The 22,514-nt window shown below is 35.9% G+C and overlaps 3 protein-coding genes across 11 annotated transcripts; 2 read left to right on the forward strand and 1 right to left on the reverse strand.

Moving 5' to 3' along the window:
* The first annotated feature begins 91 nt into the window (after positions 1-91).
* On the forward strand, positions 92-8,223 carry LOC113673561 (glycosaminoglycan xylosylkinase). The gene is made up of 8 exons (XM_027189966.2): positions 92-932; positions 1,764-1,850; positions 2,367-2,476; positions 3,219-3,390; positions 4,008-4,120; positions 4,747-4,828; positions 5,161-5,220; positions 5,961-8,223. The coding sequence occupies exons 1-8, from the start codon at positions 331-333 to the stop codon at positions 6,184-6,186; spliced, it is 1,452 nt and encodes a 483-aa protein (XP_027045767.2). The 5' UTR covers positions 92-330; the 3' UTR covers positions 6,187-8,223.
* LOC113673563 (uncharacterized) lies at positions 8,208-12,802 on the reverse strand. 8 transcript variants are annotated; one of them, XM_089204407.1, is made up of 6 exons: positions 12,701-12,802; positions 12,507-12,627; positions 11,350-11,437; positions 9,904-10,208; positions 9,083-9,480; positions 8,208-8,659 (listed from the first exon to the last, which is right to left on the reverse strand). In XM_089204407.1, exons 3-6 carry the CDS (start codon positions 11,407-11,409, stop codon positions 8,589-8,591), a joined length of 834 nt encoding a protein of 277 aa, XP_089060533.1. In that variant the 5' UTR covers positions 11,410-11,437; positions 12,507-12,627; positions 12,701-12,802; the 3' UTR covers positions 8,208-8,588. The 8 variants fall into 8 exon arrangements, with proteins under 8 accessions (XP_089060533.1, XP_089060534.1, XP_027045769.2 ...); XM_089204408.1 differs by having other exon boundaries at positions 11,350-11,434; positions 12,701-12,794; XM_027189968.2 differs by lacking the exon at positions 12,701-12,802 and having other exon boundaries at positions 12,507-12,646.
* A 398-nt stretch (positions 12,803-13,200) lies between these two features.
* On the forward strand, positions 13,201-22,043 carry LOC113673553 (uncharacterized). 2 transcript variants are annotated; one of them, XM_089204395.1, is made up of 9 exons: positions 13,201-13,360; positions 14,464-14,503; positions 15,167-15,950; positions 16,729-16,815; positions 17,705-17,782; positions 18,238-18,324; positions 19,889-19,966; positions 20,355-20,444; positions 20,799-21,759. In XM_089204395.1, the coding sequence occupies exons 2-9, from the start codon at positions 14,480-14,482 to the stop codon at positions 21,107-21,109; spliced, it is 1,539 nt and encodes a 512-aa protein (XP_089060521.1). In that variant the 5' UTR covers positions 13,201-13,360; positions 14,464-14,479; the 3' UTR covers positions 21,110-21,759. The 2 variants fall into 2 exon arrangements, with proteins under 2 accessions (XP_089060521.1, XP_089060520.1); XM_089204394.1 differs by lacking the exon at positions 13,201-13,360 and adding an exon at positions 14,120-14,305 and having other exon boundaries at positions 20,799-22,043.
* Positions 22,044-22,514: the final 471 nt, after the last annotated feature.

Raw genomic sequence — 22,514 nt, forward strand, 5'->3', positions numbered from 1 at the left:
AAATCCGCTGAGCTTAGATTAAGGGAGTGATCTGGGAACGAGGAAAATAAAGTATACCATTTTACTAATCAATTTAGGTACAAATTTGTGAATATTTCCCTTCAAGAGAGCCAATATGAATATATAATTGCATTTCTTCAACCAGATTACCTTAAATATGTATCTTTATGGATGATATGTCACGAGTAATCTTTCAATATCTCCGAAGAGTGAAAAGTTACTGTACAATGCGGGCTCGTTTACTTTCATCAATTACTAATGCCATACGCCTGGTAGAAATCGTACCAATATGAAAAGAACCATCGACACGATGGTTGGTGGCTCTTAAAAATGTTGGACCTTTGGCCGTTATCCGTCTTTTACCGTGTATATTTTGGAACTATGAAGTTCAAAGAGCGTTTCGCGTTTTGTATTTGTATTGTTCTTCTTGTTATTCCATTCATTTGGTTACGAATGCGCGCGGCGGACGAAAAGCATCCATTGTTGTTTTCTGTTAGTAGTCAGAATTCACGATTTCTTGCGGATGAAACGGATTATAACGGAATTGATCATTCTCATGTCAATATACAACGATCAGAGGAAGGAACAAATCATCTCAAAACGAACCGAAAAGATGTGGATCGATCGCTAGAAAAAAGATCTGCACCTACGGTTACGAATCATGAGGACAAGGACGTTGAAAAGAAAGTAGAGAAAAATATTGGAAAAAATAACGATATAGACTACGAATTTGATGATCCCTGGTCTATATGGGAAAACATGGTAAAGTCACGACAAATAACGTCTCCAGACGATGTAGATGGAGTGAATATGATACTAGAGGGCATGATGTATAAACCGATTGTGGCGGCCAACGTTGGCGTTAGAGGGACGCAGTTAAAAGCCACCTTAACTCTTGAGGGTAAACAGAGAGTAGTATTTAAGCCAATGCGGTAAGAGTGAGAAGCTATAATGCACTGAATAATAATAATAATAATAATAATAATAATAATAATAATAACAACAATAATAATAATAATAACTATTAAAACCCTTTATAGGGTCAAAATGGCTCTCAAATGATAGATTCTTGTTGTGAAGTGGCTCACTTGAGTGGCAATGTTAATACAATATCAACATCTTTATTTTTCTTACTTTGAAATGCTCTATGGGGCCAATGTTTTATAAACAAAGTATGTTAAAATAGAGCTGAATAGAGTTAGAAGGCTAATGGGTCTTTTCATATACATGATCAATGAAGAATGAAGAACGTTTGAGCATCAGACTGAAAAATTTGTTTGGCTTTGATCACATGTGTCTCTCTAGCTTGATCTAAAACAAGGCTAGATCAGGCCTGAAGCTATCCCGAAGATGGGGTAACCATCCCACATTTCTCTCATGCACCAAATTTCAAAAATCAAGGATGAACTTTTATAGCATCACACCTCACCTACAAATTAATTTCTTATTATTTAAGTACTATTTTTAGTGGTATTTTTTTGTTGCTGTTCATTTTAATTCAAAGAGGACGGTAGTCAATGTAATCCAACCAATTTGATGCCAGTGCATCAGTCATTTGCATTGATTGGAACCACACTCACACTACTTAACATCAGAAGAAAAATTAATTTGCATTAGGGTTAAAAGCTTCTCAACTGAAGTGTTAATCAAGACATGTATGTACTTAGGCTAAATATTGCATTTGATATTGAGAGTATCATCTAAAATAGGTCTAGGTGAAATAAAGAAAAGTCAGATTGATTTACAATTTATGTTTTCTTCAGGTACCCCAGAGATTTTATAGTAGAGGGAACTCCATATGCTGGTTTTGATAGACACAATGGAGAGATTGCTGCATTTCATTTGGATAGGTAAATCATAAAAATGTCGTAGAATGCTATGATAAGAGAGCCCTATTAATACACTTCCTGAATCCAGTTGTTGCTAGACAACCAGATCTTGGCTCATAATCCACTAAAACCCCATCACATTAAACACACTTTGTATGGAGATGTTTATCTCATGCCATCCATCTTGGACACAAACACAGAAACTGATGACTAAATATACTTTTTCATGGCAAATTATGTAAATAAAAGTGAGAAATAACTAATGATAGTGATAAACAAATGATGAAAATCATGATACTAAAGATTTAAATATCATAGTAAAAAAATATTTCATTAGTAATAATTATGAATTATAATTATGTTGTTACCATTATTATTATCATAATAATTATTAAACAATACAAGATGTTTAGTTTAGTTTTGGATCTAGTGGAAATTGAGTTTTGGTAGCTATTTATTTTCTTGATTATTTTGGGATTAAATTCTGATCACACAATCATGAAATCAATTTTTCTTACTATCTATTTATTTTTGAAGAATTTTAGGTTTCTACCGGGCACCACCAGTTGTTGGAAGAAAAATAAACTTAGAAGATGAAATAGAACCAATTGGAGACAAGAGGCTTCTGGACACATTCTTTAAGAAAGGTAAGGCAGCTTTCAACCATTTAAAGAAACTGAGAGGGGAATTTTCTAAGCATGTCCTGTTTCCTTCCCTTTTTTTGTTAACAAACTTAAGCTCCAAAATGTATATAACTGAAGTATAAGCATTGTATCTGTGATAAGCTCTAGTCTGCCTCTCATAAATTGCAATTTCCCTACCAAGTGTATAAGTAGATATTGTTTAATATGTAGAGTAAGCTAATTATTGATTTAAAATTTGTAATGCAAGTAAGCTTCATATAATTTGTGTTATAAGCTAGTTTAAGAGAAAAATCCCTCCATAAGTATTCTTAAACTTGAGTATTGATAGATATAAATAGAAATAGGGTTTGTATAATAAGTAACATAAGCATTGTTAGTATAGTAATTATTGTAAAGACAATTTCAGAAAAAAATGTACTCTCGTAATGTTCCATAAATATGAATCAGTTAATCACAGAAGACTTAGCAATCTCCAGCTGTAAATCTTGCTTAATGTAACCCTTCACACCCTAACATCAGTATCCACATTCTCCATAGTGTTCTTTATACCTTTGTTTGGTACTGAAAAGGAGAATTTGTATGACAATCAAGAACATCATAAATTTGTGATCATTTTCGTTATTCTTATGACCTTTAAATTTGATTTAAGGGTGGTACTGTAAGGAGAAATTAGAAGTCAGTTGCTCTTAGTGGTTGAAGGGTTAAATGAATCAAAATGATGTGGTGATTGTTGTTTTTCTTTCAGATGGAAATACTTGCTTCTATGGCCAATGCTACTATTGTAACAAAAAGGATGCTGCCTGTGCCAATGGTACAATTATGGAAGGCTCGGTAACACTGTGGCTACCAAAAGGATGGAATCTTGGAAAGTGGGCACATCCTTGGATTAGAGCATACAGTGGTGCCAGAAAGGCTCTGTGAGTGAATTGTATGATGCATCTTGTGTATAGTCCCTAACATCAGTATGCATATTATCCATACTGTTCTCTATATATTTCCTTGCTTACAAGGAGAATTTTTTTAAACAATCTGAGGCTTCTTTAGTTGATGATCATTTCTTTGATTCTCTTGACCTTAATGTATGATTCAGGGGTGATTTTGTGAAGAAATATTAGGCAGTTGTCACTCTTTGGGCTTAAAGGATTTATAGTATGCAAAGGAATGACTGTTGAAGTCATGAGGAGAAAAGTGTTGGGAAACAGAAAGAAATAAAGACATCCTACTATTTTCAGAAAAACAAACCATTGGGAAAAAAACTTGTCTTTTTGGTATGGAGTTAGATCCTCGAGGGTGAGCTCATGGGGACAAAGGTGTCAGGAAATTGGAAGAGATAGAATCTAAATCTTTGAAAGAAGAAAAAAAGTAGCAAAACTTGTCATTCTGGTTTTTTGCATCTGTATATCTGTACATAAAAAAATGACATACCAGTGCGGTGCATGTTAGTGGCAAAGTTGTTTACAATTCTCTATCAAGAATTCAACACATATTGAACAGAGAAAAAATTGAACCCCTACCGATGGTTATCTTTACACAGATGGGAGACTGACAATAACTACTGTAAGAACAAGGTATTGAACAAGCCTCCATATAATTTTGGTCCTCGCTTGTTAGATCTCTTGGACACAGCACTGTTTGACTTCCTAATCGGTAGGTACCTCTTGGCTGACAGTATTCATTTGGTATTGTCTGTGAGGGAAATGGTGGGCATTTGGTGCCGCTCATGCTCATCAGAAATCTTACAACAAAATAAGAGCCAGATCTTTTTGTCTTTTTACACACTACTATGTCTCAGTAAATGCATTTACTGAATTCTAGTTGACTGATTTCGTGTAATTTACACGCATTTTGCACATAGTCTAGCATCTTTTGTTACGCGTAGGTGCGTGTAGTGACGCGCAGTCTTCGTGTTTCGTGCGTTTAGTGTGTGGTAAGTGCACGTGAGTTGAGCCCGTGTAATGCTATTGTACGTTATAGCGGCACTATAAGTAATGAGGGTTTGCGTTAATTTAGCGTATTTTGATCAGTAACTGGAGTAGAGAATGTGCACTATTCTTTCAACTAATCACATACAAAAACTAAAAGTATTTTGGCTTGGCGTTTTCCTCATTTTTACGAATCTACCTTGAGTTCTCGTTTTGTTTCTGTGATTACTTCCCTTGCTCCAGAATGATCCATTCCAGCTTCAATTGTTCGAGTTCTAAGTAATAATCCTTGAATATTGAATATTTTACGATATTGAAAACTTAGAAAGATTCGATTCTTTGATTCATCAGGCAATGCAGACAGGCATCACTACGAAACCTTTAAAGACGAGGGAGACACTGGAATGCCACTGCATCTGGATAATGCTAAGAGGTATGTGTTTTGCGATGAGTCGTTAGAACTTTATAGAGCGTTCACTGATCTGTTTATTTTATAAGTTCATCATTGTTTTAGAAAGACAAAATCAACAGACACAGTAAGCTGACCATTTCATTTCTTAACAGTGTGTAACAAGTGACAACTTATCCAAAGCGAAAGACATTCCTGAAGGTTGCCAGCCTAAGCTGTTATCTTAATATGCCAGCCCAGGAATACACCTTTGTTTTATTTCTTCCGCTCGCGTGGTATAATTTACCATTTCACATTAACATGAAGTGATCTAAAATGAGGGGAATTTTATTATCCTTTTTTTTTTCCTCTTTCAGCTTCGGCGATCCTTATCGCGATGAAATGTCCATCTTGGCTCCTATCTATCAATGTTGCAGGTAAGAAGGAAAAGAGGCATCTTAGATGAAATTAATATCTAAATTTGTGTGAGAAATATGTGGCCTCGTGGTAACACCTCTTTCTCTCTCGTTAATAAACCACCGTTTCTTTCAAAGGCCCATAAAGTTTCTTTCTCCTGCTATCTCTCCCTGTTAGAGCCCTACAGGCTGTATATCTGCTCAGTGAACTCGAGAAATTGACCAATCAGCGCTTTTGCTTGGATTAACTGATTTCGCTAATAATAATAATAATAATAATAATAATAATAAAATATTTATATAGCGCTCAATCCACTTTTTGTCCATGGTGCTTTACATTAAAAAAGATATTTAAAAAGCTAAAAGTTCTACAACATTATAAAAAGAAAGCATCACGTAAGTTACATCTGATGTTGCATTTAGTTTTAAACGAAAAAAGGAGTTCAGTCTCCGACCTCCTTGAATTTTCGGTAGAGAAATATCAATTCCCCTTTTTTAAATTTAATTTTTTGTTGAGGTGGTTTTGAACAAAAAAAAGTGTGGTGTCGGCTGTTATATCGTCTTCAATCAGAACATCAAATCGAGCTCTCTTGGCATTAATGCGGACGTCTCAGAAAATACATTTCCGTTCGAGAGACTGTCTTTAAAAAGCTTATGGGTATAGATATATCCTAAAGGCTGAACTCGAGCTTTGCTCTCTCTCTTTCTCTCTCCTCTCATTTTTTCTTGGTTGACTGAGTAATCTCTTACCTCACTTTTAGAATTCGCCTTTCCACTTGGAACCGCTTTCAATCTATCGCCAGAGGGAAGATGTCTCTAAGTGAACTTTTACGGAAAGCCACCGAGAATGATCCTGTGTCACCGGTACTTTCCGATCCACACTTCAAAGCCATCGACAGAAGATTGAAAATTATTGTTAACACAGTAAATAAGTGTCTTGAAGATCATGGAGAGGAAAGAGTTTTAATTATCGAAGATATGGTTTAAAATTTAATCTCAAAAGCAGTATTTATTTGGAATATGTCGACCTTAATTAGAAAATATATGTTAGGTCAATCTATAAATGTACTTTCGTGGATATTTTTGGAAAGGGGGTTTTCACGTTCTACTCAAGAGTACATGATATGTTTTATGTTATACTGTAAGAATGTTTCGAAGAAGTTCACGTTTCATCTTTAAATCCCATGATCCGAATAGGAACTCTCCGCTCAGCTGCTTCATATTATTTTATGGACTAGGCGCTCTTTTAGCTGATTCGTTTTTCTATTCTCATTACCTGCGCGCTGGATACGTACTAAAACTGTGAGGAGAAGTTAAGCTTTAATTAGTTGCAGAAGATGAATGTTTGTTGCGCAGGTTCTTTTCGTATGCCTGGGAACTAGGCTGGCTTTTAATCGGCTAACAAGCCTGTTCCAGGCGTTCAGTTAGTAAAATGGAGCGAAACAGTAAGCGGCGCGATAAAAAAAAAAAGCGAGGGAGGCCTGGGTCGCGTCGACCCAAGCTAACACGCTTCGTTTAACTACTAGAACGCTTGGAACAGGCTATCGGCTAACCAGTCGCTCTAACTGAGGGCTAAGGCTGGAAACGTCATCTCTGGAATTTCTCTGCCGTAGCCGATGTACATTCACTCGAGTTGATGAAGCGAAATTGTCTCTGCCTCTTAAAACTTTCTCTCTCTTAAATGACCCAAAAGAAATTTCTCCTCACAGTATACATGCATTTATAGCAGAAGGGCGATGAAAAGAAAGAAAGACATCAACTTAGAGATAGTTTGATTTGACATTAAATTTTAAGAACGAAAATTATTAGAAATGGATTGCAGATAGTGAGGAGAATTGGTATTTAGATCATGGGATTGAAAAAGGTTATCTAGTATTAGGCTCCTTGTGGGGAAGGACTCCTTTGGACTCTTAAGGTCCCTTATGGCACTCTTGTGGGGCAAGCAAGGACTTATAAGGACTCTAGTGGGGCGAGTCATTTTTCAACGCCTGGGGCGTGGAGGGAGGATTTTGGATTTCAAAGGGATCACAAGGTTTTTGGGGAAACAAAGGGGAAATCAGTCGTCGCCAACAGAGTATGGTGGGAATCGTATGTATGGGGGGGGGAGGGGGGGTTCAGGTAAATCTTACTATGACACAATCAAAATCCTCCTAAACCTCTTCCTTTCCTCCTCCCCTAACCGAAGATAGAAGTGAAAAGTATCAAAACTGTTGGGTCCAAGATGGGCTCTCTATGAAAATATGAAACGTAGAAAAATAACTTATTGAATTCCTTTTTGGAAGATATTTTCTTTGTAAGGGCTTAGTTATCCATGTTTACAAGGGAAAAAAAGCTTGAGAACAGGATGATTGTACCTTTTGTCTACCAGACTAAACCCTCAAATAGTCTATTTGAAGAGTTAAAATTTATATCCGAGACGTAATCATTTATAAATGGATTCAGCTTCATACTTTTCGTGAAATTATTCAGAAATACGCTCACGTATGTTAAAAGACCGTTCAAAACTTCTTAGAGACATACTAACGTCATATTTAATGAAACCAAAGTCAAATGCAAACTACGGTTAAAGATAATGAATCATATAAGAGTTATTTTAAAGATTCATGAGGTCATGTTGTACGACTTTTTAAGGGGGTGAAATTGGTTTTGATAGCTTGATTTATTCTATGAGTCAAACGTGAAAATTACTAGTTTTGCAGGTTATTAACTTATTCTTATATACTTTATCTATGAATGTGTTATCCAGAATTCTAAAGATGTTAAGTTATTTTTTCAATTTAGAAAAAAGTTGGGTTATGGATAACCGTTTATGCCGTCAATAACCGTTTGTGAATGAAAGCTCTAATGTCAATTCGTCGTACACAAAAACACGTTAATATATTTTGATAGGGTTTTTTCCATGGGAACATATCTACCAATAGATATCGCGTGAATTTTGTGAATATTGGCCATAGGTGTAATGGGACAGAAATAAACAGTAATATATGTTTCACACAATAAAAAAATGATTTCAAACAAAACAGACTTTAATTGACACTCATTTATAGTATATTCGCTTTACTGTGACCGCGAACTCTAGGAATTCCTTGAGCGAAGTCAATTTAGATTTAAGCCCTAAATGTCACCCAGTCTAACTCTTCTTTGCAAAACGTGGTCTTCACCGGAGGTGAAAGGCGGTCTTTCAAACGGAAATTTAATTAATCAAGTGTGAAGCGTCCTCTTAGTCAATATAACTGACCAGGAAGAATATCAGCAGCCTACACTGTATGAGTGGAACTTTAACTCAACTTGGTACACTGAAGAGTCGTAAAGGTATAATGTCAGGAGGTTATCTCATTCCTTTAAGTGTACTTGGCTAGGAAAGTTAATGGGTATGGGAAATCGTAAGTTCATTCACACGCTTTTTCATTCCCAAACACAACCTTGGTGGTCAAAGGCTGATTGCAATCCGCTTGTGTTGCTGTAAGAGATGCAGAGGTCAAGATCAGAGGTGCAGTATCAGATTTATTATACTGTGCAATTCTAGGGAGATTACCCTTGGTTGCACAAGTAAACTAGCAAGACACAAGTTAGCTGAAACATCCGCCGAACTTGACGGTTTCTTCTAATACTCCGGAGGCAACGACGTACAAAAGCTTAAGTTTATGTTGTCCTATTTGTTCATTGACTAAAATAAGATTAAATTAGATCCCAGGCGAGGGAGATACTCGTAATTTAGAGGGATGAGTATGAAAGTATAAATTAATTGATTTTCTAGGCTCAAAACTCACGATTTTGGTAAGGAAAGGGAGGGAGGTCCGCGCTAGTGTTGTGGAGAAATCATTTTTACCAGAAAAAGTCTTATAGACTTATCTATGAGATTCTCTCACCCTTGAATACTTACGAGTTATAATCACACCGTCTATACGTCCGGAGCACCAAAGCGAGGTTAGTATTTTCTTTTTGTAATAAAAAGCCAACTTCACTGCAAGTAAAAGACACACAAAGAAAGCAAGACAGCTTACAAACGAAATGAACAACAGGGTGCTACCACTCTTTCCCTCTTTAGTGCGGGCAGCCATCATGTCTTGTGACATTACAGGTGCCGTGGATACCAACACAGCAGGCGCAGTTGTCCTGTATGCTGTAGGCGCGCATTTGATGGTGTCAACATCGTATCGACATATTTGGTTTGCTGGGAGGTTGGTCTGTGCTTTGCACTGTTTCTCTATATCTTCGTCCTTACTATCAGCACAACATCTCATGCAAGGTTTGCAATCTCCAGTTGTAGCTCTATAGAAGCTGTTACATGAAAAGTTGAAACATGAAATCAGCCTTTACGATAGGTTTTTCATCAAAAATGCGCTTCACATCTGTCCTGTGAATAATCCTGGCGGGCACAAAATAGTAAAGGAAGATTTGATTAAGTCAGTCGATACAGACGAGGTAGAGTTGAACAAAAATCTCAGGTCACGCTCTATTTTGATGACCAAACTTACATACATGTTTCCGATATAAGAACACGGGACGTACGACGATCAGGGAAAAGAGAAATGATTGAAGGGTGGGGAGTAGGGATAAACTCTTCAAATAATGAAACTGAACATGATTTATTATCTATACGTCTCAGTTACTGAGTATCTATTCTCGAACCTGAAAAACGACGAGAGAGATTTTCATCCTAGATGCCGCTCTTCTGGTAAAATTCAGCTATGACTTACATACCCAGCATTGCATTCTCCACAAACCGCATTCTTCGTGGCAGTACAAGGGCTGATCGTTTCTTCGTTAGGGTCACAGATGGTACACGGCTTACACGAGGAGATATCTTGCTTATCCGAGTACGATTTGCCAAGTTTACATTTTACACACTCCACTGTGACGTCAGCAGTTATACGCGAGCCACACTGCGGGACCATGCCTTGACCCTCGGGACATTCTGGACAAGGAAAACATACGGCTCCCTTGGGACGCAAGATAGTCAGCTGATTCCATCTGCAGCTTCTGTTACATGCCACTTGCACTGGAAACTGATAATGTAAGAGTTTGCGCTAATCAGAAAGCAGACATTGACAAGTACGAGTTTTTCCCCTCTTTTTTTCTCTGAGTCCACAAACAACTCAGTATTTTATGGTTTTGTCACCCATTGGGTAATGTGATTCATAGCCTAAATTTTCTTAGATAAAGTTTGAAATTTGCAATTAACCATAACTCTCTCTCGTTTTGTTGGTTAAGAAGGAGACGCAGTTTTTTCAGATTAATCATTCAGCGAAGCAAATGCAATTTAAAATGGCGGGAATTTTTCACGGTTTTATCCAAGATCAAGGTCCTCCGTACATTACTGCGCTGACAGTCATTTCTTATTCTATAAACCCGGAAAATAGGCGAAATTAACAGGCTGCGGCAAAACCCGCAAACGCAGGTGATATTTTTAAACCTACCCATGACAACCGGATATTTGATATCTGAAGGGACACGAGTATTTCACGTGAGAAGAAAATATTGTGGAAAAAAAAAAGTTTGTGTTCGTTCAGAGATATGGACTATCCAATTTTTTTTTCATTCTCATTCATCTTTCTTTATTTTTTGTCCATAGATGATCTGATCTTCGGATCCTCATTGTTTATTTTGGAAGTTTGATTGATTAAGTTCTCAACCAGAGACAATCGAGTCGACTTGGGAGGTATTTTCCCTTTTTCCTCGGAGACAGTTAATTAAAAGTGTCATCAAACCTTTGTTTTCGATGGCTCTTTCGAAAGTGAAAGTAACCGCACTTTGATAGGAGGAGGTTTGTAATACTCGCTGCATTAGATCACCCACTGTTTAAGTTTCTGTCAGAAAACAGTATTGCAAGTTCGTTTTCTTCCTCCTGCCTCGTTTGTTATGCCACATCAAGAGATCCCAAGATCTCTTGGCACCATAAGTTCCGTGTTGGTCGACCACAGACGAGAACGTAAACTATCAAATCGAATAACAGCACCTGACCTAATATGCTGACTATGCTACTTCTTCAGTAGCTTCACGGAAAGTTAAATATAATTATACGACGCTCGCAATAACTCAGTTTTTTATACTCAGTATTTTCCACAGAACGATGAATATTATACAAAGACATACCTACAATCAAATGAATTTTCATAAAGATAGTTAAAACGTAATTTACGTACGCACCATATAAACAGTACAGATGCTAATCAGCATGAATAAATCAGTGTTCATCTGAGCAGACATGACGGGCTGTGCTATGTACCTTGACCTGCTTTGCAAAAACATGCAGAAATGTCATTATTTCTGAATAGTTTTAGTACTGAAAATTTCTTTCATCTCTTATTATTTTTAGCCACCTCAAACGTTATATCTTAGCAGCTTTGTTGTACATATTTCAAATCCAACCATTATCCAAGTGTGTTTTTCGAATATCGTACCTAAAATACAACAGCCCACGCAAGAATGCCTAGAATTTCCTGAGAAAACTCACTTTATTCGACTTCTTTGTTATGTAGCCCTTGTTCATCCTTAATTCCACAGCCACTTTTCTTGTCTAACTCGAATTAACCACTGAAATTATATTATTTTTTTCCTCTACAGTTAGAATGAGCACATTTATGAAATCCGCGAATTAAATTAGCTTCGTTTGCATAATTTCTGATCACAAATAATTCACAACATTATCTTGAAACGGAAGTCCTTATTTCTTTTTCTGTGGCGTATGTGTTTTTCAATCCGACTTTCAAATTTCGAAAGAAATATTTCTCTTTAAAAATCACGTAAGACAAGTTGTTTTATGGGAATATTTCCAACACAATACAACAGCTAACGCAAGAATGCTTAAAAAATTTCCCAGGAAAATTCACTTTATTCGACTTCTTTGTTATGTAGCTCTTGTTTATCATTGATTCCACAGCCACTTTTCTTGACTGACTCGAATTAACCAATGAAATTGTACCATTTTTTTCCTCTACCGTTAAAACGAACACATTTATGAACTCTGGAATTAAATTTGCTTCGTTTGCATAATTTCTGATCACAAATAATTCACAATGTTATCCTGAAACGGAAGTCCTTATTTCTTTTTCCGTCGCCTCTGTGATTTTCAATCCTAGTTTCAAATTTCGAAAGAAGTATTTCTCTCTAAAATCACGTAAGAAAGGTTGTTTTATGGGAATATTTCCCCCACATCCAATGTGCTTAGTCATCAGTTTTTTAATCAGTGTCCACCACGTAAGAAAAATGAGATAAGTGACTAATTTTTAGAACAAGACCTTCTCAGTAAAGCTACCTCGTGCACACAAGCAAACCTCGAGAAATTGAAAGTTAAGATGAAATACCTGTTGCTGGAAAGCTTTCTCGAACAATCTTCAGTGCCCTAGATGCGGCTTGTTTTGCTAAAATATGCATACGAAGGTCAGTCAGGCGCAAGCTAGTTGCTGGTCTCGAAGGGAAAAACCCCTAAGAGATAATTTGTAACTTTAGTAATTTGATATGCTTCCTTCTTTTTCAATTCGATTTTAACGTCACTTACACCAGTTCTTGGCTTTCAAACAGAAAGAAATCGAGCTCTAAATATGCTTCACTTACTCTCCAATTTAGCCTAAGGCAATTTTTCAACAATGTTTGGAGTCACTGCATTCCGAGGAAATTGACAGTTCAGACATGGGTTGCATAACCAAATTAGCCCATTTCCGACTCCGCTACTTCTTTAATTCGTGTCTTAGTGTGAAAATGGACTAACACATGAACTGGCATAAAAAAACTGAGTTTTATGCAGTCTTTCAAAAAGATAGAGTTATTTTGAACGAAGGTAAAGACGCGATCGAACGTTCAGCCCTGAATCGGATCACATCAAACAGACGTCACATGGACACAACATGTTGTCAAAAATCTCTTCTTCTTTGGCGATGTTTTACGTTTTCTACACTAACATTTTCATAATACTGATTACCTCAGCGCTCAAATTGAGATTTTCAGCTGCCACGGTTATGACGTGTAAAGATTTCCGGTTCTTTGTATTTGATAACTAATAGACGGTTCATCCGCTTCTTCTTCGTTCACAAATTCTATTTAACGAAGGGAAACAAGCGATTTGAAACTGATAAACTCCCAAAACTGCGAACAAAGATCCTGCTTAGTTATAAGTTGTACCTGACAGAAAACCCCATCAGCCAAACGTGAGAAGTGAAAGGTGAGATATCAAGATATTATTCAAAACAAAATTTCGGCCAGCCAGACCAGGCTTTTTCCGATTAAGATAATACTGGAGTATATCACGGTTTTACAATATTATGTTATTGTAGCTAAGCTTTAATACTTATAGGAGAACAAATATATTATACCACCCTGTCATTTGTATTTCGAATACATTTACCACCGCTTTCGTCTTCCCTCACATGCACTGTCCACTCTTGTCTGGATGATTTTGTTTCATGAAGTTAGATTCCCTATCAAGTGTAGATCGCTATACTATTAGTTTTAGTCATTCGTTGGAAGCTTGGTTGACAGGAACAAGGCAGATCTTTTGTTGATCATACGTAAGGATGTTGATAGGATATGTTTGTTGACCATAAGATGCTTAATTTTCCGACTAATAATTCAAGAGTCACTGTCAATTGTAAATTCAAGACATCAATTGAAGATCGCAATGTTTCGACCATTATTTAATCTGTTTATATTTGAGAGGCGACGAAGATTCATTGCACATAGTACACCAATCAAAACGGGGCCCGGATAATTCTCTTCTCTGTTTGTTTTTGCTTTCATAGTTTTGTTTGAAATTTGTACGAAGGGTCACCCACGAACAGCTTAGCATAGAATGTTCAGCATGCCAGGTACATGAAGTCATCAAAGATTAAGGGCGAACGCACGTTAACAGAATTTGACGTCATTTGGTTAATTTGGGTTGAGGGGAATCCCCAGAAGTTACCTCGTGCCAGTCTTCCTCTACAGTCATAAAGATACTCCCGCACATCGATTGCACCATTATTTTCGCGCGCACCTCGGTCATTGGGATCGTTTGAGATCGTTAACAGAATATAAATAGATCGACTTGAAAAGGGTTTAAATTACAACAGATTTTCTCTATCCAACAAGAAGAAATCTTAATTTTTAGTATCCAAGCGAGCAAGAATGGGTAAGCGGTGAAGTGACCATGGTCCCTCTTTTCGCCCTTGTTTCTAATCGAACCAATTCCCCTTTTCATCTGCATTTATTTTAGTAGACTGGCTATTCAAATCTCTAGCAACCTGTTGACAGCTTCCGACTAATCTGTCGCGTTTATTTCTCTTACAGGTCTGCTTCATATGGTATGAAGTGCGCCATCGAGCTCAGGGTAAGAGGGGATTGATGTAAATGAAATGTTTCGTCACATATTTTATCAACGCGCAAAAGAATACATATATAGGGGCATCCGAAGATATAAATTCCACTTCGGTTGGGTCATTCGTGTCATACTAAAAAATTTTATCTTTCAAAATTATTGTATAATCTTCAGAGGGTATATTATAATGAACGCATTGAAAGCCTCCTCTGAAACCAGCATCCTTAATCCAATTATTATAAGTGACTGAATATAATTGTGATTTTAAATTGTCTATAAGTTTGAGACAAATGACTGTATGAAAATATGTTTATATGGTATAATACAAAGGGACGAACAGTAAATGGTTATAGCAGTTGCCCATTTCCAAATCAACTTTGGCCTCTTTTTCAAAGCAAGTCCTGGTGCTCATCCTTTCATATGATTATAACTTTTCATTCTTCTGAAAAATAAATTCATTTTCATACAAATGATTGAGCATGCCTTATTTTGAAAAAGAGGCCAAAGGTAATTTGGAAATGCCCGATTGAAAAAGGAATAGTGTAAGAATTTAACCCCTCCTAATGATATGGCTTTTTCATCTTAATGTCCCACTGCATCAAAAAATTTTTTTTTAGATATTTTCTAGAATCACATTCACAATGGATTAATATTTCTCCTCTTTCTTTCCCTTAGATAACACTACTTTGGTTACTATGGCTGCAGTCTCCAATAAAATGTGGACCCATACCATGTCCTCTGTCGAAAAATATTGCACGGTATGGTCCTAATGGTGAAATAGTGGACTGTTTTAGTTGTCCAAACTGTCCCATTGGACAAGGATTGTCAGTTCCTTGTGGATCCAAGGTGTCAAATAACCCAAAAATTGAGTGTGTATTTTGTGAGCCCAACAAAACTTACTCTGATGACCATGGAAAAGGACACTGCAAAACATGTCAAGATTGTGGTGTTAGGAATGTGATTCAGGAATGCACAATCAACCAGAACCGTGAGTGTGGGAAAACATGTCCTAAAGGGTATGATTTTGATAATACATTTGATGACTGTGTGGAAGAGCCAGAATCAGAGATGTCCACAGCTATTTCAACACATTCCACAAAAACTGTTAAACTGGAAACCAGTGGCAAAGAAACAACTGAAACACCATATAAAAGAGAAGCTCATGATGTTACCACTACTGCCTCAAGTAATTCTATCAATATAAACAGCAGTCAGCCAAAATTTCCATCAACAGGTGTTGATAATACCCCTTCACAAGGGACATCACTGAAGGGAACTAATAACCCTCCATATGTGTGGTCAACAAAGGAAGTTCAGCTTCAACAGGACCACAAAGCACTTTTAATAGCTATCTATGTTTTAATAGCTGTAGTGATTGTTGTGACTATCGTAGTGCTGGTGATTGTCTGTAAGAAAGGGCAAGATCACAGCACTTCAAAGAGAGATGGAGAGCCAACAGGTAGGATTTAATACTTACATGGTCAAAAATCCTGGTGGCAAGTCCTCTGATCTTGTCATCAGGGTACTGATAGCAGGAAAACCTCAACCCTTTAACTCCCACAACTGACCTGAACATAATCTCTTCCCACAATATCATCACAACATGAAGCAGACAAGTGATGAGAATAAAGCAAAATATAAATTAGAGGATTATTTATTGATCCATTACCAATTTCTCCAATATCACTCCTGGAGAATTGTATGACAGACAGTAAGAAGAATTACAAATGAGATCATGGGAGTGAACAGCTTACCTGAAACTGATAAAAAAAAATTAACATCCAGTTTTATGTCAAGAGATTTAAGTTACCCAGTAGTTTGGGAAAGCAGTCAATTCTTAACATTCCCCAAGTTGGAAATGTTTTATTTTAGATCACATATTCACCCTCTTCTACCTAAATTTTGCCTTTTCGACTATTTCAGTAAAGGCATCTCTCAATTTGACAATAAGCCCACATCTCAATCATTTAACCCTCTAACTACAGGGCAAGGAATGACCAAGACAGTAAGGTGAATACATTATGAGATCTGGGAGTGAGAGGGTTAAGATCTTAATCCTTGTGACAGACTGAATTTATTCATAAAATTCTATTAAGATTTTAATTTTGGTGATTGTAACTTTAAGTTTGTTTAACAATTAATTTTAGCTCTCCTGTTTATATTTTTGCAGAAGTCTATATACATGCAGTGCTTGCCTGGTCAATAATTGCAATTAACTCAAAACATACAATTTTTAGATATTGCAGAGGAAAATATTCCACTGACTGATATTGATGAAAGTGAGGGTTCATCACAAGCCACAATTAGTAGCTCTTCAACACAAGGTATTTCAAAGTTTGAATTCAACATAGGATAGGTTAGCGTCATCTTACAAAAACAAAAAAACAAAAACAATAAGGATTGTTTTGCAATTTTTTTCTAGTTCTGGGGTTTGAAAGGGGTTAAGTTTCTGGTGAAATTGCCATGCTGTGTCAGTGGGAGAGTACAACAGGGTAATAATTAATACCATGAAATGAGTTACAAATGTAAATTGGCCACCATTAAGAGTATAAAAGCTGACATTTCAAGCATTAGCCCTTCCTCAGATTGATTGGAAGAATTGTTGTTTGCCACACGGTTTGTGGGAATATGGTGAAGAGATAACGAGAATAAATTTTAGTTAAACTCTCTTGAACTAGAGATTTAGTTTGCTACTCAGTATAATAAAATTCTATCATGACACCTAATTTAGCATAAACCAAGCAGCAGTCACCCTTTGATCAGCTATCCAAACCTGGCTTCATTTAATTTTCATGACCTGAATTGGTAATTTCACCTAAAATCAAAAAGATGTATGTATCACGTATTGCTTTTATACAATTAGCATAAATATTTGAACCAAAAATTTCATTTTTTTGTTGCAGTGCAACAGTTATCATTGTATTACAAGAAATTGTGGCTTTATCAATTAATGCAGTCTAAATATTGACTTCTTAAACTCTAAGATCTGATTCATTTTAAATTCTCCCTTCTATAGTGGCATCTGTTTATTCCAGCCCCTAGAAATCAGGAAGCCAGGAGTATTTTCTTTAGCTGCCGACAAAGTTTGAATTCTCATTACCTGGTGGTTGGTTCAAATATCAAAATTGTGTGGATCGAGAACATGTTAATTGCACCAGAGAAATTAAGAGAAAGAGCTTCAAGTTTTTATGCTTTTTTCATTTTTTTCATTAGAGGATTTGCGTGATCCTGCTCTTGAAGATAATGCCACAGAACCTCTTTTAACACTGGCATCAGTGGACATTCCTACAGGTACAATTGAGTCGAATAGGCCATTTTACAATTGTGTACTTCATTACCAAGCCTTTGATTGGAGTGAGGCTGAAGGTGACCATGTTGTGATAGAGACCAGTTTTTACTGGTAGTTGGTATAATAACAAAGTAATTAATTTACATTTGAAAGCAGCAAGGTTAAATTTGTATCATAACAACGTCACCCTTATCCTCACTCATGTTCGAGGGCTTGGCAACCAAGCACACAACTGTAAAATGGACTATTGCATTATGACAGTTTTTCTTTTAAATTTTTTTCTCTATATATCTCAGTATCCCTACAATTGCCTTTCAGTAAATTAACCGAAAGGTTGCACATTCTATGAAATGTTCTAAACAATAATTAAAAAAGGCCTGCATTTTGTTTTTTGCTTACTAATGATTTTCTTAAAATAATACGTAAAAATAATATCCATCAACAATTATCTCTTTAGATAACAACATATCAAGAAATGAGATGTCTTCTCATGCCAGTGATGCTCAAGGGGAGGATGACATGAATGTAGAAAATATTCCTGCAGGTGATAATAATTTATAGTCATAATAGCAAAAGCCTCACTCTAAGGTTGTAAATCTTAATATAAGGTGATGAAAACAGTACATGCCAATACTTGTATTGCAATGATAACATGATAAAAACCCATGCAACTAAAATGGAAGATGACTTTGACCAACCATCTATCCATACATCAATACATAAATACAGTTAATATCCTGGCACCTCCCTGTAATTCATAAAAACTGCATAATTTATTATAAGTGATTCCACACAAATGTCCCCAAATCTGAAAACTTGTGGATGTGAAATGCACACACCTCAAAATTGTGAATTGAACATTGGTCCGTCGGATGAAAACCAAATTACGTAACTCTGAACAATCCCGAATCGTATGAATTTTACAAGAATTTTATTCGATCTGAAATAATAAAATAAATAACATTCCTAAACAACAGAACCTAACCAAAAATAAGAGACCTAAGCACATCATATGATCTTAAAAACACGAACAGATTTAACCGCTAATTACATGCGGTCTTACAGAAATTACACTAACAGAAATCAACGCAAATAATTGAATGTAACAAAGCTTAAGAAAACCAAAAACGACTTAAAACAACTGACTTAATTCGTGACGGGATTCCAGAGTTAAACTGAACCGTGTAACCATTAAAAACGGGAAAGCTATCCTGATTCATACCTCCGACACGACACGTGTAAAAACTAACTAAAAACCAGCAACTTACTCATATTTCAATGTCAATCGATGTGATCAATAAGTGAAAAGAAAAAGTGAAATATTATACTAAATAAACTTTTAAACGTAACGCAAATGTCACGCGAGCAATGTTCTTCTCGAAACAAACATGCCCCAAATAATTTCAGATATTTATTAACTTCCTTTCCTCTCTGTCTCATAGATATTATTGTCTCTGGTATGGAAATGTTTTGTGAGCTACGCTATTTGCGGGAATATGGTGAAGAGAAAGCAAGAATAAATTTTAGTTAAACTCTTTCGATCTAGTGATTTAGTTTGCAACTCAGTATAATGAAATTCTTTCATGATATCTCATTTAGTATAAACCAAGCTGCAGCCAGCCTTTGATCAGCTATCCAAACCTTGCCTCATCTAATTTTCATGACCTGAATTAGTAATGCCACTTTAAATCTAAAAGATGTTTGTATAGTGTATTGCTTTTATACAATTAGTGTAAAAATTAGCGTAAATATTTGAACCAAAAATTATATTTCAGTTTTCTGTCATAGTTCAACAATTGTCATTGTATGACCAAAGATTGTGGCTTTATCAATTAATGCATTTTATATATTGAATTCTTAAACTCTAAGATCTGATTCATTTAATTCTCTTCTATAGCTGCATCTGTTTATTTCGGCCCTTACATATCAGTAAGCCGAGAGTATATAATTTCTGACAAAGGCCCTTTAGCTGCCAACAAGCTTTGAATTCTCATTACCTGGTGGCTGGTTCAAATATCAAAATTGTGTGGAGAACATGTCAATCACACCAGAGAATTTAAGAGAAAGAGCTTCAATTTTTTATGTCTTTTTTCATTTTTTATAATTAGAGGATTTGCGTGATTCTGCTTCTCAAGACAACGCAACAGAACCACTTTTAACACAGACATTGGTGGACATTCCTACAGGTAAAATTGAGTTCATTAGACCATTTTACAATTGTGTAAATTGATTGGAGTGAGGCTGAAGGTGACCACGTTGTGATAGAGACAAGTATGAAGTTGGCATGATAACAAAGTAATTCACATTTGTTTGCATTGTTTGTTTGCTTGGCAACCAAGCACACAACTGTAAAATGCACAATTGCATTATAACATTTTTCTTTTCAATATTTTTCTTTACATATCTCAGTATCCCTACAATTACCTTCCAGCAAATTAACCATAAGGTTACAAATTTTATGGAAATGTTCTAATCAATAATTAAAAAAAGCCCTGTATTTCATTTTTTTGCTTAACTATGATTTTCTTAAAATTATAGGTACATAATATTATTCATCAACAATTGTCTTTTTAGATAACAACATATCAATTAGAAATGAGGTGTCATCTCATGCCAGTGATGCTCAAGGCAAGGATGACGTGACTGTGGAAAATATTCCTGCAGGTGATAATAATTAGTCACAATTATAGCAAAAACCTCACTCCAAGGTTGTAAATCTTAATTTGATGAGATGAAAAAGCACATACATGTATTGCAATGATACATGATAAAAACCCACATAACTTAAATGGAGGATGACTTTGACCAACCATTTATCCATATATCAACATATTAAAGAATACAGTTAAAATCCTGGCACCTGTAATTCATAAACTGCATATTTTTAATGATTCAACACAAAAGTCCCCAAATCTGGAAACTTATTGATGTGAAATGTGCACACCTCAAAATTGTGAAGTGAACATGTCCCAAATAATTTCAAATATTTATTACCTTCCTTTTCTTTCTGTCACGTAGACGTTCATGTCTCTCAGATGGAAATGTTGAGTGATGTGAATGGCACGTTGTTCATGTATGTTCAAACACAACTTGATGCTGGCGAGACCTGCACCCGCAAAACATGGCGCAGTGTTGGAAGAGAGCTGAAGGTTCACTCTGATAAGTTAAACTTAATACAAGCTGATGGAAGAAGTCCTACCGAATGTCTACTTGAATATTTTAAAACTTTAGAAAAGGAGCCTACAATGAGGGAATTTGTTCAAGCCCTCAAAAATTGTGGAAGAAATGACATTGCAAGATACATCTGCAATTGGCCATGGGCCAATTGAGGAAGAAAGGAAAGAATACAGTATATGTGCCTCAAATAGTATTTTAAATGATAATTAATTTAATTTGTACAGTCACGAACCTCTCTCCTTCAATAGCAACAGAACCAAAATATTCCAAACAAAATTCTCAGAGAGAACAAGACAATGGAAAGTGAGAACAATTCTGAGAATTTGAAGGAAGACATGGGTACATTATGCATCAAGAGCAGTGAGACAAAATGGTAGTCCCTTCTGGGACAAGACCATCTTTTACAAAATTAACCCAGACAGGATCAACAAGTTGAGTGATAACAAATACTATTAGACATAGTGTGGTCGCCATAAGCCTTGTATCCCAGAGTACAAAGATAAAGTTCCCTACGAAAGTTTCTAGCTGCTTGAGGCTAAGCGCACTAGCTATAGTTGGCTACCACAATGCTTATAAAATTAATACATAAACGTACACTGCACTTACATACAACAGACAGATAGATTAATTGATTGACAGATAGAAAAAAGTAAATAGACAGACAGATTGCTCAATCAATAGGTCAAAAGATAGATAGATAGATAGATTAATAGATAGATTTGTTTTGCCAGAAAATATTTTCAATATTTATAATTGAATATATAGAATTTTGTTTTTCTGACAAGGCAGCTTATTTGCAAACCATGGGGCTTATGACTATGAGCTGCCCTTAAATACATTAATCACGTGTGGAATTACTAGTGGAACATAGAACACAATTAATCTTTATTTTGATCATTGTTAAGTTCGACTTACAGCACAAACAATTCAATGTGTTCTTTGAAATTCCAACAAGGTTGTACAATAATTATCAATCTAATTAATGTATTTAGAGTACAATTTTTTCGGACAATGTGCTTCGCACAAAAAAATGTTTCTCTTACTCAACCAAAATAAGAGAAAATTACAACCAAAAAGTGCAAGGCTAAAGATTATTTCTTAGTATTGTACTGTGCATTTACACTGCCATAAAATGGCAACTTTCCACTCTCTGGTGATCCAAAGTTCCCCTGGGAGCAATATCTTCAACAGGGAGTGCATTTAGCTAATTATGATTCATGCTCCACATGTCTTGAAATCAAGGAATAATTTGCTTCTCAAATTTTGGTTCTTATACTTTGGTAAGAAGATAAAATGACAACCTTTGAAAATTGTCCTACTGCTCCCAAGAGAGTAAAATAGCAACATTTAAGGTTTCTGAGATAATCTACCAAAGATAACATTTGTATGGGCGGCCGTCACCACCAAAAATACAAGGATGTCAAATAGATCAGCAAATACAAAGATGGTGTAAGGATCAGCTGCAGGATAGCATAGCTAATAAAGGAATGGCATGGCCAAATTATAGACAGTCTAGTTTTCCTTCGTGAAACAGAACACCCTAAACATGAATAGTTT

The sequence above is a fragment of the Pocillopora damicornis genome, chromosome 4 (assembly GCF_964200805.1).
Source record: "Pocillopora damicornis chromosome 4, jaPocDami1.2, whole genome shotgun sequence".
Classification (NCBI taxonomy): Eukaryota; Metazoa; Cnidaria; class Anthozoa; order Scleractinia; family Pocilloporidae; genus Pocillopora; species Pocillopora damicornis.

Coding starts and splice junctions, on each gene's coding strand:
- LOC113673561 (XM_027189966.2), top strand. CDS start 331: ATGTTGGACCTTTGGCCGTTATCCGTCTTTTACCGTGTATATTTTGGA. Junction 1,851..2,366: donor GCTGCATTTCATTTGGATAG/GTAAATCATAAA, acceptor TTATTTTTGAAG/AATTTTAGGTTTCTACCGGG. Junction 4,121..4,746: donor ACTGTTTGACTTCCTAATCG/GTAGGTACCTCT, acceptor TTGATTCATCAG/GCAATGCAGACAGGCATCAC.
- LOC113673563 (XM_089204407.1), bottom strand. CDS start 11,409: ATGTCTGCTCAGATGAACACTGATTTATTCATGCTGATTAGCATCTGT. Junction 9,481..9,903: donor TGTGGAGAATGCAATGCTGG/GTATGTAAGTCA, acceptor TTCATGTAACAG/CTTCTATAGAGCTACAACTG. Junction 8,660..9,082: donor AGACGGTGTGATTATAACTC/GTAAGTATTCAA, acceptor CATCTCTTACAG/CAACACAAGCGGATTGCAAT.
- LOC113673553 (XM_089204395.1), top strand. CDS start 14,480: ATGAAGTGCGCCATCGAGCTCAGG. Junction 17,783..18,237: donor ATCAGTGGACATTCCTACAG/GTACAATTGAGT, acceptor TTATCTCTTTAG/ATAACAACATATCAAGAAAT. Junction 19,967..20,354: donor ATTGGTGGACATTCCTACAG/GTAAAATTGAGT, acceptor TTGTCTTTTTAG/ATAACAACATATCAATTAGA.